Source organism: Glycine max, chromosome 7 (assembly GCF_000004515.6).
Source record: "Glycine max cultivar Williams 82 chromosome 7, Glycine_max_v4.0, whole genome shotgun sequence".
NCBI classification, from domain to species: Eukaryota; Viridiplantae; Streptophyta; class Magnoliopsida; order Fabales; family Fabaceae; genus Glycine; species Glycine max.
The window spans coordinates 5,625,876-5,642,909 of record NC_038243.2 but is presented as its reverse complement, the minus strand read 5'-3'; the positions used below and the strand labels follow the sequence as shown (position 1 = coordinate 5,642,909).

The 17,034-nt window shown below is 35.1% G+C and overlaps 1 protein-coding gene and 1 pseudogene across 1 annotated transcript; both read left to right on the top strand.

Moving 5' to 3' along the window:
* The first annotated feature begins 6,370 nt into the window (after positions 1 to 6,370).
* LOC113002117 (desiccation protectant protein Lea14 homolog) lies at positions 6,371 to 16,499 on the top strand (annotated as a pseudogene).
* On the top strand, positions 6,739 to 10,526 carry LOC106799424 (zinc finger BED domain-containing protein RICESLEEPER 2-like). Its single transcript, XM_026129169.2, has 8 exons — positions 6,739 to 6,793; positions 7,122 to 7,207; positions 7,304 to 7,339; positions 7,524 to 7,601; positions 8,498 to 8,714; positions 8,842 to 10,109; positions 10,189 to 10,257; positions 10,337 to 10,526. The coding sequence occupies exons 5-8, from the start codon at positions 8,542 to 8,544 to the stop codon at positions 10,378 to 10,380; spliced, it is 1,554 nt and encodes a 517-aa protein (XP_025984954.1). The 5' UTR covers positions 6,739 to 6,793; positions 7,122 to 7,207; positions 7,304 to 7,339; positions 7,524 to 7,601; positions 8,498 to 8,541; the 3' UTR covers positions 10,381 to 10,526.
* Positions 16,500 to 17,034: the final 535 nt, after the last annotated feature.

Below are 17,034 nucleotides of genomic sequence, written 5' to 3'. Positions count from 1 at the left end.
AAAGTTTGCAAGCTGTCAATGTATCAGAATCAGATTTGATGCTTTCTTCGAGATTCTTTGAAGTCTTTGTTATTTTAGAAAGTTTCACAGACCTCAGATATTCGTTCTCTTTTGCTTCAGTTAATGTCTCCAGTTCTTGTACCCTCTCCTAAAAATGCCCAGAAAACTCAAACAGTTAATATCCATATAAATTGCTACTGATGAGATTAGCAACTAGCAAGTTCATCATGTACTTACCTTCAGTTTAGTGATCTTCTCTTTAGCCTTCTAAAGCTTTTTGCTATACCAAGCCTCACCTCTTCCAAGAATATTGCACTTGGCCATCAATTGTTTATAACTCCTATCAGAATATGAGCAATTACAATTTACATTCCAGGCAAAGCATAATAATTTTAGGGTTTAAATATTTTTACTCAGCAATTTAGTATTTTTATGTTTTTCATCCTTACAAAATTATTTTTTTATTTTAAGTTTATTTTGTTTTTTTTTTCCTTAAAGTATTTTAGATAACACTTTGAATAGGAAAAAGTATTATATAAAGTATGGACAAAAAATAAAACAAACATAATTTGGAAAAATTAAAAACAAAAAAATAATTTTACAAGGATGAAAAGTAAAAAAATGCTAAATGATAAGAACTATGTAGTAAAATCTAGTTTTTAGTCAACCAGGCACAATTTTAAGGGCTAAACACGAATCTTGTGCCTACAGTACACAGAATAGTATCTCAAGCAAAAGCGCAAAAATTAAAATATTTGTCTGTTTCAAATTTCAGAAAGTTCAACACTGAACAACTTTTTCAACGTACCTTATTTGCAAAAAAAAAAAAAAAAAAAAAAAAAAGATTTGGTGGATAAACCTGTTCCGCATGACCACCAGAGATCTTTTCAATATATCTACTGTGTCTTTACTGTTGGCCCCTTACCCAAAGCGGCAAGCTTCAAAACCTCCTCTTCATCAATGTCCAGATCAGATATACTCTACGGTGCAGGCCATAAACCAACATAGCAAGAAGTAAAAAAATAAACAAAAATTATATCATAAACAAAATATGGTTACTCGATCAAAATTCAAAATGAAGCTCCACTCATAATTTTAAAGCTGCAAGTTCTTTAGTCAAAGCCATATTACTTTCTTTTAATCTAAAACACTCCAAAGTTGACTTCTCAAGCTCCTAATTCAATATAAATCTTTACAAGTTAATTCAGGCTGTAAATAGTTAACTTGTCCCAAATAAAACAGAAGGCTACAGAGTATTTCACCTCTGATTTCATTTGAAGCTGGAATTGATGCTTTTTTATTTAAAACCTCATTCTTTAAAGCTGTCTCTATCTTTGCCTGCTCCTTGCAAGTACAAAGCTGCAGGCATACCCATTTAAGAGCCATGAGAAATCAATAGCATTTATTAAAAAAAATTGCAGTAAATATGAAAGACAAATTTTATGCTTGCTACTATTTTTTGAAACAAGGGAGTGAACTGAGACCTTTTAAGGAGATATATAACACCAGGTAATAGTAATTGATTGTCCCACACCCCACAAGGATTTAGTGTTTGAACTTTTAACCAACATTACTAACCATTGATCTGATTGCAAAGTAGCATATTGCATTAAAATTAAAATATAATACATGGGGCAAGATTTGAATCCCTTCACTGAGTTCACTCTACTAAGCCACTCATTTCACTGTCATTCCAAATGCCCCATCATCAACATATTGGTGTTTCTTTAATTCGTTACAGATTAAAATAACAGGTCACATGAAAAGAATGAATTTTGAATTTCTTTTCCCAATGCACTCCCTCACGCCCAGCACTTTTGGGCTTAGTACATAAATAACATGGTGGGTGACTCTTTGAATGAATCTTGGATATGCTTAGATACTATCTTAGAATGTGGATTTGAGCCTAACTCAAATCCAAAAGTTAGCTCATAGGGTGAGGTTTGTCCCTCACTTATATACTCTACCTTGATTTTATCTCTAGTCACCGTAAAAGTAGGGTTTTTTCTAATAACACTTTCCATCCAGTAACCATCACAAAGCAAAGCATGGATCAGTTTAACATTCCAATAAAAATTAACAATTCTAAACAAGTTTCACGCACTCACTCACACCTCAAACTAAAGCATCTCATTTACAAATTTACCCCACAGATTAAGCTAAACAAAACCAATAACTGCAACAAAAGCCTTACCCTACTATTATACTAAGTAAGGTCAGGTAAATGGATAGCATGGTATCATTGAATTCAATTAAAGCCCAAATTCTTAAGAATATTATTCAAGACCTCTCTTAACAATTTCCTCCAATGCCCTTCTTGATCTTCCTCGTTCCTATCCCCATTTGAACATCAAATTCCACACACTCACTCACACCTCAACCTAAAGCATCTCATTTACCTCACAAATCAAACTAAACACAACCAACAACAGTACCAACAATATCAATGAATTCAATTAAAGACCAAATTTTTATAAATATTATTCACCGTGATATCCTTCAATCTCCTCCGATGCGCTTCTTAGTCTCTCTCTCCCATCTAAACACAACCGTTAAAAAATAAAATAAAATAAAAATACCTTCTCATTAAGTCCTTCCAATTCCTTTGTTTGCCCTTCAACCTGAGAATTAAGCCCCGAAACATTCACCTCCCTACGCAGGAACCCCAGCATCTTCCTCCAATTCAAAGCTCTTCTGAGGCTTCACACTATCGTTCGCATCTCCCACTGACTGAAAATAGAGCCAGCAAGCGTCGCTGGCCCTGCAACCCTGCTTGCAAATGGGGCAAGTGTGCTTCTTCCCTTTCGAAGAGTACTCCAACCATTGCCGCAGACTGCACACAACACCCCCACCAAACAAACATACCCAAATCAAAATGGGTGCAATGCAACTGTAACAGTGTCTGCATCGATTAATGAAAAAAACGCAATAGGGTAGAAGGGATTTACCAGAGCTCGTGAAAAACGTGGACGCAGATGGAGACCGATTGAAGATCCTCGCTGATGAGGTTGAGGGGCTCATAGGAGATCGAACAAATGATGCCGGCGAGGTCGCCGCCGGAGGTCGCCGCCGGAGTCCGCCATCGCTTGCGGCGGCGATGGGGAGTAAAACAAGAATATAGATTATGATACACGTGGCCACTTCCAGCAGAAGCATGGAATAGCTTTCTTGTAAGGGTAAACTACTTACGGCACCCGTCTGGATGCCAAATTTTACTGTTTTTTGTATAATTATATTGATTATTTATAATGTTATAGAATTAGAAGTAGATAATATAATTAAAATTAAATTTTATCTTTTTTTATAGTCACTTATACATATAAAAGAATTATCATATTTAGTAATTAAATCAATCAAATATACCAATAATAATATTTAAAGGATAAAAAAATTAATAATCTCTAAAATAGTTAAATAATTATTTTTGTTCCCGGATGTGAATAAATTTATCTCAAAAGATAAAAATTCAAATTTTAATTTCTGAAAATAAAAAAAATTACCAACAAGTCTATATGACATATTTTCGAATGAAATTGTTTGTGTTTTACCTACCCAGAAACATATATGATTATTTAATTAAAATATAATTTAATTTTCATTTTATTCTCTTTTTTAAATCGTTGTAAATATAAAATTATAACAAATATTTTTTAAAAAATAAAACAATATAAATTAATCAATATTATATTTATTCTTATGTTTGTTTTAATTTATACTTCTTTTCTTATTTTTTCAAACGTATATTATAATGTTGTGTTTATAACGACTAAAAAAAATGAACATTAAATTATATTCGAAGTAAATAGTCATTTTTGTCTTTAAATGGGTAGAATACCAATAAATTCGTCCTTAAATATATCACATAGACTCTTTCATTAATTATAACAGACGGAAATTAATTGATTAATATATTTATCGCATTTTTTTTCATTTTCGTAAACTACAATTTGAATTTTCATCTTTCATGAATAAATTTATCCGTGTGTTACACATTCATGAATGAAAATGATTATTTATTTATTTATTTTAAATATATTTCTAATTAAGACATAAAGGTAGGGAAACAAAGGTATACGATGCAAACATGGCGTGTAAATAGAAAATGTCTACTTTTTTTATATATATTAAATAATTTATTATTTTGGATAAAACTTTCAATCCATTCATTTGGGTCCTAATACCCCTTCGAGGGGCTCAATGTGAATTTAAGCCTTCCACTCCCATGGTGAAATATCAATATTTAATTTTCTAATTAAGTGAAAGTTTGAAATGTTATTTTATTATTTGGACAAATAAAAAATTTAAAAACATTGATTGCAAAATATTATATGTGATTGACTTGTCACAATAGTGTGACAAGTCATTATATTACTAATGTTTTTTTTTTAAAAAAAAGATTACATAACGGTTTCCAATATTACAAACGTGACAAATTTTAATTCTTTATTCATTAATAGTTTTTTCAGGAATTAAAATACTATACATTTACTTTTAAAGATTATGAATATGTACTAAAAAATAGAAGAAAATTATATAGCTCAGAGATTAAAGTTCTACATTTTCAGTTTTGAGCAAATATTTAATGAATATTTTCGGGATTAAATAATTTCAAGGACACAACTGAGATCTCGCGTCAACTAATTAACCCGTTAGCAATAGATGAAAATTTAATAAAAATTTTAAGATTTCATCTCACAAAATTGTTGTTTGTTAAGTACAGCATACTGTTCAGCAATTTCCTTGTTCAGCATTTTCACAAAATAAGTGGATTGAGATTCTCTCCATAGAAGAAAAGAACAACAACTAGAAAATGGAAGAATCTCAATCCACATCTCAACTTTAAAAATGGAAGATTTGAGACCGTTACTTCCAATGGTGAGCTGCAATTGTATTTTCTTTCTCTCCATTTTAATCAAATCTAACTTTCTTTAATATAATGTATTACCCCAAAATGAATGTTATTTAGCAAATTGCTACAACTTTTTTTAATCATAACGATTTACATGTTTGTATATATCTGGTTTCGAAGTGCACCATTTAGTTAATTTGAGATCATTGATGGTTGGTTTGGCGGTGCATATATATTTTAATCTTGCATTGGACAATAAAGAAGCTACTACCGCTGCACGCATCATACATGCAATGTGAAGAAACAGATGCAAAGGTTATCCAAACAAAGACACAAAAAGCATCGTGGTGACCACTTACGAGGGAATTCACAATCACCCATGCGAAATGTTCATGGAAACCCTAACGCCTCTTCTGAGGCAAATACAGTTTCTCTCTAGGTTAGGTTCCAATAATAACGGTGGTCCTTAGCTTCTTCTCTGCTATAACTACAGCTAGCCTGCAATATGTATGCATTTACGTACATGCAATGTAACTCCATTTATCAAACAGACAATTTGACTTATATTTACTCTCTTCATTTGCTTTCTAGTTCATTATGTTGTAATTGAGGTGTACAATGTACTGTCACATCTGGTTTGATATTGCCATTTTGTACATGAATCTATAATCTACCTACTTTTCCCGTTAAAAGTTAGAGTGCATGACAGAATATTCTTTAATTAGTAAAAAAAAAATACTTTAATTAGTTAAAGTTGTTGGAATTTAATATTGATTTACTGTGATATAGGAAAATATCTTATATTATTAATTCATTAAAATATTATAAATGTTAATTTTAAAATAATTACTATAAAATTTAATAAGTTATTTTGAATGATAGTATAAAAAAAACTTTTACCCTATAATTGTGTATTTAAATTCAATTCAAATTGTTATTTTTACATGCAATAAATTACATATTTTAATTTCTATGTTGGAAATTAAAATACATAACTTTAATGATGATAATTTTACTGTCTCTCAGTTATATATTTTTAATATTTTTCTCTAAAATTTCCCTTCGATGTTCATTAGATCACATACTAATTCACAATAATACAAAAAAAAAAAAAAACTTTTCAACCACATTAAATTCTTCATTTTTTAAAGTTTTTTATGCTTAAATAATCTTTTGGATCAATTATATCTTTTAGTTTAATTCCCCTTATCTTTATTTCTAAATTTAATTTAAATATTTTTGTAAAAAAATATTAAAAATAAATTTATATAACAATTTAAATAAATTATCGATTATAGGTCTCAAATAGAGTTTAAATAATTGAAATATATAGTGCTATAATTTTCAATTAAATAAAGTTAAATGTTTTTTCTATACAAAATTTAAAATATTAGTTACATGTAATAAAAAAAATGTCATTCAATACTAATATTATTACTTCTGGTTTTCTCGAGATCCTACGTGAGTGATGATCATTGACAAAAGGGTGGTCACGTGCGACACGTATCATCACGTGTAGGTATGCGAGAGGCGACGGCGAACACGTGTCAGGAGCATCATTCTGGTATTGGCATACTTGGACAAGGTTTCATTTTCCTCTTGCTATAAATGCAGTGTGCATCTTTTACATTTTTCGCAGTGGCAGTGTTGGTTCTCTGTTTAGGGTCTATTGTTAAAAAATGTCGTCGCAGTTAAGCCAAGAACTTTGTGAAATGATATGGCCAAGAACTTTGCTTGATACCCATCTGTGAGATCAACTACTCTTTCAAAAGCGCATCCAGGTACCCTTAATTAAAACTTCTGTTACATTGTGAAGAAACGTGATATGTCGTGATGAAGAAGAAGACGCTGTATCCATAATGTAAAGATATCGTATTATGCAGAGAGAGAATCAAGACTCAGTTCTGGAAAAACAGAAATATGCATCACGCTTTCATTGCGTAGGTTTGTCAATATATAGGCATGGCAGCGGAACCCGACCCCGTGAGAACCGAATCGAACCCGCCCCGACTTTGACGGATAAAAACCGCGTTGACCGGGTTCGGGGTCGGGTTCGGGTTTTCCCCGATAACCCAAAACGGGGGCGGGGGCGGGTATGGGATTACAGGTATCCGCCCCGCCCCCGCCCCGACCCCGACCCACCTCAATGTTATAATTTGAAAAACCTAATTTTTAAAGGCTAACTCTTATTTTGCGCTGCTACTGCTGCACCTCTCAGTCCTCACTCCTCACATTGCTATTTGCTAAACCTAAATCTTATTTTGCGCCGCAGCCGCTACAGCTACTGCAGCTCTCAGCCTCTCAGTCAAGGAGAAGTGGTGGAGAACGTGAGGCCGCTCAAGAGAGGACGCAACGAAGGTTCCTTCTTCTCATTCATTCATTCATAAATTTATTTTAATCTCAGCTTATTAGATCCGAAATGCTTTTAGATTTAAGTTTATCATCTCTATGCAGAAAGTGTGATTTATGCGGTAGATCCCGATGCAGAAGGTTGTTTTTCGTTGTCTTAGATCTTATGTTTCTATACAAATTATGATTCACAATTTAAAAATTAGCATGGTGATTCACGATTTGATAACCAAGCTTCGCTATAATCATGCTGTGCTTCCATTAGGCTATTTTATTGACGGTTTTTGGTGAACTGATTTTTGACTTGACATCTATTGTTGCATAGAGGAAGTACTATTGGAGAATGTGGAGCTGATACTTGACGCATTTGATTATCTCCAACTTCCATTTGCACTAAAGCAAGGTATATAGCAAGTTCATTCTCCTACAAACATTTAACTAAATTCTTCCATATATAGTTATTTTTGATTGAACTGGAAGTTTATTAATAAATAAAAAGTATACAAAGATAGGAGGGTAATATTTCCTCCACAAGAAAACTAATTACAATGAACCAGAAAAACAGAAGTCAAGAGTAAAAGTGCATAATAGCAGCCTAGCACCCTGATCTCTGGGAAAATCTGAAATGGCAACCCCATATGAAGACCTTGAGCAGAGCATCAAGGAGAACTGGAGAAGCTAAAACTGTATCCTTTCCCAAAAGATTTCTCCATATACCAAAAGACCTTGAAAAACCTAAGCATTCTTTTCCAACTTGACACAACACAGATTAACAAATGCAGCTCATTTCCTTAAAAATCTGGACCTCTTTTTTCATTCCATACCCTACTTCTTCCATTTATAATTATAGTATTATACAGTTCTGCTTTATTTTTTCTGATGAAGTGATTGATTAAGCAAACTTTATTAGGTCCATCGATTCTTGTTTTCAAACACTATCCAATTTCCTTACCTGAAGACATTTTATGAATGAAGAAGGTTAGATGATACATAAAGTTCGGTTGGCTCTACTAGCTACTTTTACAAACAATTTTTGAAGTAAAAGCCTACCAATAATTAGGTAAGTATCGACATGATTAATAAGGGATTAAATTGGTCTCACAATAATCAGGATATTTAGCCAAGTTCATTCACTAATAATCATAATCCAATGAATAACTTTTTATAATTATTAATTACCTTACAGTGTTCCTAAAAAAATACCTTACAATCAATATTTATTATCATGTTTTAACATAAAAAACTATAGTAGATTTTCCTTTTTATCATATACAAATTTTATTAACATTTATATAGTAGATATTTTTCAGGTTCCTACTAGAAACACAATTAAGAAGGAGATAATGAAAATCTATGAGAATGAACGAGCAACAACTTTGAAGTTGTTGGATAGTCTTGATGGAAGAGTGGCCATTACATCAGACATGTGGACTTCAACAAGTCAGAAGAGGGGGTATATGGCTATTACAGCTCATTACGTTGATGGTTGTTGGAACTTACAAAGTCAAATTTTGAGGTAATTAATAAAACAATTTGAACTTTTTATATTATTAGGCCTTTTATTTTATAAAATGATTGAATATGATTATATTATATCTCTTTTTTTTGGTTGTTTTTATATTATATCTCTATTTTTATGTTAGGTTCATCTATGTTCCTGCTCCTCATACAAGTGATAGACTTTGCAATGTATTGACTGATTGTTTGATGGATTGGAATATTGACACAAAACTGTCCACTATCACCCTAGATAATTGTACCACAAATGATGCTATGATTGATAAAATTAAGGATAAATTGCACTTAGGTAGTTTGCTTAGGGATGGATCTTTACTTCACATGCGTTGTTGTGCTCACATCCTTAATTTGATAGTAAAAGATGGGTTGGAAGTGGTGAAAGAAGGTGTAGAAAATATTCGGGATAGTGTAGCATATTGGACAGCAACACCCAAGAGGAAGGAAAAATTTGAGGAAACGGCTAAACAATTGAGAATCCCTTACACTAAAAATTTGGCATTAGACTGTCCAACTAGATGGAACTCAACTTATAAAATGCTTGAAATTGCCATAGGATATGAGGATGTATTTTGTCGATTAAAGCAACGAGAGTCTCAATATACTTGTTTGCCAAGTACTTTACAGTGGCAATTTGCAAAGGATATTTGTGGGAGATTGAAGTTGTTCAATACTATCACTGAATTATTTTCTTCTACTAAACATCCAACTGCTAATTTGTATTTTCCAAATATATGTGAGATTAAGTTGGCAATCAAACAATGGATTACCTCTCCTAACCCAATGATTCAACAAATGGCAAAAAATATGATGATCAAATTTGATAAATATTGGGGTGTGATTCATAATGTGATGGGAGTTGCCACTGTTTTAGATCCTAGGTACAAGATGGAGTTGCTTGAGTATTATTATGAAAAATTGTATGAGCATGACTCTTTTACTCAAGTGAGGGGCATTCAACAATTGTGTTATGACTTAGTTTCTGATTACCAAATGAAAATGAACAAAGGCTCTTTTGGTAGTAATGTTGGTGATGTTACTGGTAGTGAAGTTGTTGGTGATGCATTATCTGAGTATGATAGATTTATAATAAGAAAAAAAAGGGCTAGAAGTTCTTATGTTAAATCAGAGTTAGACCACTATTTAGAAGAAGATGTTTTACCAAGAGCTGTTGACTTTGATATTTTGATGTGGTGGAAGTTTAATGGTGTCAAGTATCCAACACTTCAAGCAATTGCTAAGGATATATTAGCTATTCCAGTATCTACCGTAGCTTCAGAATCTGCATTTAGCACTGGTGGTCAAGTATTAAGCCTACATCGTAGTAGACTTCAATGGACTACTTTAGAGGCTTTAATGTGCGCTAGAAGTTGGTTGTGGAGTGCTGAAAATACGGGTAAAGTTTTATTCATATATGTTGTTAAATTGATATTTGTGTTTATTCAAGAACTAATACTAGTAATGTATTTTTATAGGTTCTATGAGCTATAAAGTTGTTGCTGAATGTGCTAATGTAATGAATGAAATGGTTTCAGATGATGAAGGTAAATAATGTTCTAAATTTCATTTTTTGTTATTATATAATATAAGTTTTTGTTCTAATTTTTTATTTCTTTTATGCAGGTGAAATGATGGGTGCTGCTAGTGTCACTAATTTGGAGGAATGATTAACATTTATTTGTTGAACAATTTAAGTTGTTTCTTTTTTTTATTATGTAATTTGAAAGAATGAAACATGTTTAAGTTGCTAAACAAAATGAAACATGTTGAAGGACAACCAACATAGTATATTAATATCTCCTTTTTTGCTAAATAGAATCATATGCTACTTATTGTTGGGACAACATATATTTAGATGATAATGTTTTTTTTGTGGGAAAATAAATATGCATGTCTTAATTCCTCATGCAATACCCAAATTTTATGATTTTAATTGAATAGATTGATTTGTTTTAGTAATTTTTTAAATTATGATAATGATCCTATATTTTGAATTTGGCTTTGTTATTGTTTTTTTGTTATGAAACTATTTTTTAGCTTTTTTTTTTCAATTTTTTTCAATAAGTTTTAATATTTTTTCTCTTTTAAAAAAAATTTTAATCAATTCTAGCGGGGGCGGGGCGGGGCGGGGAAACCCGACTTCCAACGGGGACGGGGGTGGGTATGGATATTTTAACCCCGTCGGGGGTCGGGGGCGGGGTCGGGGATTAGTCAAAAAGTCGGGGGCGGGGGTGGGAAATGCAATACCCGTCCCCGTTTCAACCCGTTGCCATGCCTATCAATATATGTACATGAAGGATCTTTAGGTTAGTTGTAACTGATTATTCTAACTAACCTAACGATCTTAACTACTTCTTGTTAGATGCTGTTAATATCCCCCCCTCAAGCTGGGAATGGATATTTAACATTCCTAGCTTGTTACAAAGAGGCTGAAAGATAGTGGAAGGTAGAGCTTTGGTGAAAATATCCGCGAGTTGCAAGGAGGATGATACTGGGAGCAATTTGAGATGACCCGAGGTGACCTGTTGACGGACAACATGGCAATCAATCTCGATATGCTTTGTTCGTTCGTGAAAGACAGGATTGGTGGCAATCCGAATTGCTGAATGGTTGTCACAGTAAATGGTAGCTGGTTCAACGAATGTCATTCGAAAATCATGAAGAAGGTAAGTTAACCACTGAAGTTCACATGTGGTTGATGCTAGGGCTCGATATTCTGCCTCCGACGAGCTTCGTGAAACGGTAGACTGCTTCTTAGATTGCCATGAAATAAGGGAAGAACCGAAATAAACGACGAAACCAGTGGTGGATCTCCTGGAATCCTGGCATCCGGCCCAATCTGAGTCACTGAAAGCTCGGAGCTGAGGGGTTCCGGTGGCGGAAAAGAAGATGCCGGAGCCTGGTGTGCCCTTGAGGTATCGTAATATGCGGTAGGCTGCTTGAAGATGGGCATTCGTGGGACTAGACATGTATTGGCTAAGCTGTTGTACTGCGTACGCGATGTCGGGACGAGTGTTATTGAGGTATATGAGTCGGCCAATGAGTCTCCGGTAAGAAGAAGAAGCCTCTGCCGATAACGGAGTTCCTGTCGTGGCGTGAAGCTTGGTAGAGGAATCCATCGGGGTTGTGTTTGGCCGACAACCCAACATTCCTGAGTCAGACAATATGTCCAAAGTGTACTTTCTTTGGGACAAATGAATTCCCTCAGAGGAACGCGCGATTTCCAGGCCAAGGAAGTACTTTAAGTTTCCGAGATCCTTGATTTTAAAAGCTTGATCAAGCAATGTGAGCACCTCCTGTATGGCAGTGTTGCTGTTACCTGTTAAAATAATGTCGTCTACATAGACTAAGAGTATCGTGGTGACTGAACCATTAAAGCGGAGAAAAAGAGAATGGTCTGAGTGAGACTGTTGGAACCCATGCACTGTTAGAAAATCGGAAAGTTTCATGAACCATTGACGGCTTGCCTGCTTGAGCCCATAAAGCGAACGCTGCAAACGACAGACCAGATTCGGATTTGTAACCGTTAAACCAGGTGGAACCTGCATATAGACTTCTTCTTCGAGCTCGCCATGCAAAAAGGCGTTATTAACATCTAACTGTCTCAGATGCCAATGGTTCATGGCAGCAACAGCAAGGAGGAGACGAACAGTGGTTAGCTTCGCCACTGGAGAGAACGTGTCCAGATAATCAAGCCCTTCCATTTGTGTGTAGCCTTTCGCTACAAGACGTGCTTTGTACCTTTCTATGGAGCCATCCGCTTTATGCTTAACCTTGTATACCCATCTGCACCCAATGGCGGTCTTATGAGGAGGAAGAGGAGTGAGCTGCCAAGTCTCGTTCAATTGCAGAGCTTGCAATTCAGCTTTCATTGCTTTAAGCCAGCAGTCATGCTGAGAAGCTTCGGCATAGGAGGAAGGTTCAACTGTGGATGTAATGGACATGACGAAGTGCTTGTGTGTGGGTGACAACCGTGAATAAGAGAGAACCGAGCTTAGGGGGTAACGAACCTTCGTTGAAGTATTGGTATCGTGTGAAGAGAGTTCACGGTGGTAGTCTTGTAGGTACGATGGTGCTTGTTTGGGTCGTGTTGAGCGTCTGGGTTGTGAGAAAATGGGTTCCTCCGCACGTGTAATGTTTACGGGTTCATGTACTGGAGGTAGTGTTGGTGAGGTTTCTGTAATTGGGTCATGTTGGGTAATGGAGAAGGGTTCTGGGAGTAGTGTGCTGGGTTTTATATCTGAGTGTTGTGGGTTAATGATTTGCGGAAAATGATTTTCATAAAACACAACATTTCGGGATGTAGTGATGCTATGTGAATGTAAATCATAAATCAAATATCCTTTCGTGTTTGGTTTAAATCCGATAAAAATGCAAGGATGTGCTCTAGGATCTAATTTCTTTCGGTTTGCCTTGAGAGTGCTAGCATAGCATAGGCAACCGAAAATGCGGAGATGAGATATATCTGGAATATGTCCATGTAATTTTTCATAGGGAGATGCGTTATGTAGAAAGGGAGTAGGGATGCAGTTTACTAAGTATGCTGCGTGCAATAATGCATAACACCAAAAACTCGAAGGCAAGTTAGCTTGAAACAAGAGTGCACGTGTCACATTAAGCAAGTGTTGGTGCTTGCGTTCAGCAATGCCATTCTGTTCGGGTGTCTCTACACATGTTGTTTGATGCAGATTCCCTTTGATGCATAGAAACTGGGCATGAGAAATTCAGACCCATTGTCACTTCTGATCGTTTTGACTTTCCTATTATATTGAGTTTCAGTGGATGCAATGAAGTTTATGATGATGTTTCGCGTTTCAGCTTTAGTGTTCATAAGATATATCCATGTAAATCGTGAGTGATCATCAACAATGGTTAGGAAATACTTATGCCCATGCATAGACGTTTTTGAACATGGACCCCATATATCCATATGAAGCAAATCAAAAGTATGTGATGCATGTGATATGCTCGAGGAAAAGGAAAGCTTTTTGTGTTTGGCATAGTGACATGTATTACACACAAAGTCTTTATCATTTCTTAGAGTAGGATAGTAAGATTTCATACATTGTAACCTTTCTGTTGATAGATGGCCCATTCGAAAATGCCAAAGATCTATGGGTATAATATTGCATTTAGGATGAACAATGGTTGAGCAAATAGCTTTGTCGTTTTGGTCTGGTATAAGGTGATAGAGGCCATGTCTCTCTTCAACTATACCAATCTTCATACGAAGGTTCGTGTCCTGTAGCATACATGAAGTGGAAGAGAAAATCAAGGTACAGTTAGTGGAAGATACGAGTTTAGAAATAGAAATGAGATTAAAGGTAAATGTGGGTATGTATAAAACGTTAAACAAGGTTATGGTTTTTGAAAGATGCACAGTGCCTGAATGGGTAGCGTGAACGTAATTACCGTTAGGCAGCTTCACTGTAACTGGGTTAATTGACTCGTATGAATGAAGATTGTTTAGGGAACATGTTACATGGTCCGTAGCTCCTGAATCTAGTATCCAGGAGCTCATGATAGGTCGAGACATACCTGGGTTAGGAAGCTTATCAGTGGTGCAAGACGATATTGAAGCAACTTGTTTGGTTTGCTCCGACGCCGTGTTTCCGATTGATGGCCGCTGGATTAAAGCAAGTAAAGCCTTATATTGCTCTGGGGAAAATTGAACGAGATCCTGGGATTCGTGATGCTGAGTCTGATCATCCATGGTTTTGTTATCCATCGTCACCATGTTATTGACTGTGGATCTTCCATTGAAGGGTTTATATCCCGGCGGGTATCCGTGCTTCCGGTAACACACATCAACAGTGTGTCCTATCCTTCCACAGTGTGTACAAGTCTTCCTTCCTCCATTGCCTTTGTTTCTCATCTCGTGATTGGGAGGCATACCATGCTTCTTATAGCACACACTTTCAGCCCCATTCGACCACAGTAATCACAAATGGACTTCGTAGCATTAATGGAGATTTCTTTAGACTCAAAATTAAAATTGGGAGAAGAAGAATTACCCAGCAGTTGCCGTTCTTGTTGTGCCACATACGAAAAGATCTTTGATATGGCTGGTATAGGATCCATAAGCAATACGTGGGATCGGATGTTTGTATACTGTTCATTCAAGCCACGCAAGAATTGCATAGCTCGGTCCTCAAGCTTCCTTTGCGCGATAATGGCGAAAGCTGAGCAGGAACACCTGCTGTTACAGGTGCAAGCTGGATCAGGTCTGAAGTTCTCAATCTCGTCCCAAATTACGCGTAACTTAGTGAAATATTCTGTCACCGAGAGGGCTCCTTGCTTTAATGTCGATGCTTCTTGCTGCAAATCGGAGATTCTTAGAAGATCTCCCTGTGAGTATCTCGACTTCAGGTCTCTCCAGATGTCTTCGGCTTTGTCCATCCAGAGCACGCTTTGTCTTATAGAAGCAGCAACTGAGTGTACTATCCAGGATACCACCATATTATTGCATCGTCGCCAAGCACCGTAGGTTCTGTCCGTTTTAAGTGGTTCCGGCGCGCTTCCGTCCACGAATTCTAGCTTGTTCTTAGCACTAAGTGCAGTGATCATGGAGTGACTCCATGAATGGTAGTTGGTTGAGTCCAGCACTGGGGAGACAAGAGCAGCAGCTGGATTTTCGCTAGGATGAAGGTACAAATAACTCTCGACATTGTTGAATGCAGCTTCGTTCATGATGAACAACGAATGTTTGGAAGAAAGAAAGATAGGAGACTAGTGAGTGCACAGCAGAGCTCCTCATTTGAAGAGCTCTGATACCATGTGAAGAAACGTGATATGTCGTGATGAAGAAGAAGACACTGTATCCATAATGTAAAGATATCGTATTATGCAGAGAGAGAATCAAGACTCAGTTCTGGAAAAACAGAAATATGCATCACGCTTTCATTACGTAGGTTTGTCAATATATGTACATGAAGGATCTTTAGGTTAGTTGTAACTGATTATTCTAACTAACCTAACGATCTTAACTACTTCTTGTTAGATGCTGTTAATATACATCCCTGTAAGCAAATGTTTATTCTTCTTGTTAATCTCTCCAATACTGAAATAACCCTTTTTTAAAAAAAAAAAATCAAATATTTAATACATTAATAATAGAGTATTAGTGTTATATTAAGTTGAAGTAAACAGAAAATATTCTGAATTAATAGTGATAATACGTTGAATTAATAGAACTGAGAGTTCAATTCTTTTAAATAAAGTTGAAATTTAGTCCTGCATGTGTATAGAAAAAATATAATTGTGAGAAGACCTTATTAAAATTAGTCAGCTGAAATCCTACTAAAGATTTTTCATAACTCGTAAGTGAAACTTCACTAGTAAATATTTCGAATTTATATCATAAAAACAAAATGAATGGATGCACGCACGTTTAGCCGGTAACGGGTTATAGGGTAATTTTATTATTTTTTTTTAAAGAATTTGATGTTTTGCTATAATTTAAACTGTTATATGTTTTTTTGTGTTGTGTGGTGAAAGGGAGATAGCAGCAGGGACAATAGCAGACCCAGGATCATTGAAGGCAAAGGACAAGACAATGGGGGATGTGGCTGCATGTTAAGGTGCCATAGAGCATATTGATGAGCTTGGCAAAGGACATTGACTATCAATTGGATCTTGGTCTGGTTATTGACGTTCCTGTCATTGGCAACTTCACCATTCCTCTCTCTCAGAAGGGAGAGGTCAAACTACCAACCCTCTCTAACATGTTCGCCTAATCGCATCCACAGAGCTTATAATTAGAATCAAATAAATGCATTGCACACTCCATGATGTGTTTTACTTTTATGTAAATTTCGCCCTTTTTAGTTGTACTTGTTATTGGTGTATGCTCTAAAACTATTCATGGCTTTTGTAGTACGTAGTATTACTTATCATCATAGTTTGTGAAGTGAAGAACATGTTTAGTATGTCTATCCATATAGTACATTGGATAATAAATTCCAATAATACACAACAAATTCCAATATAAACGAATTGCTAATTTGAGACTAAAAGGATTTAAGTATTTAATGCTTTTTCACAATAAAAATTAAGTAAATATTTCAAATTCATCCTTGAAAGTTTGATATTCTTGATATGCTGATAAATTGGTCCAGAAATATACATAATTCAAATTCAGTTCTTTGCAAGTAGTCCTTTTTGATGTCTTAGTGCCTTTTTTTTATCTATCAAAGTTCTTCTTTGTCTATAGCTCGGGTCAATTCCCCATGTCTGCTTTTGAGTGTATCTGAGTACCCTAATAATAATAGAATTGTCAAAATTAATTTATCATATTTTTTTTTATATTTATAAGATTAAAT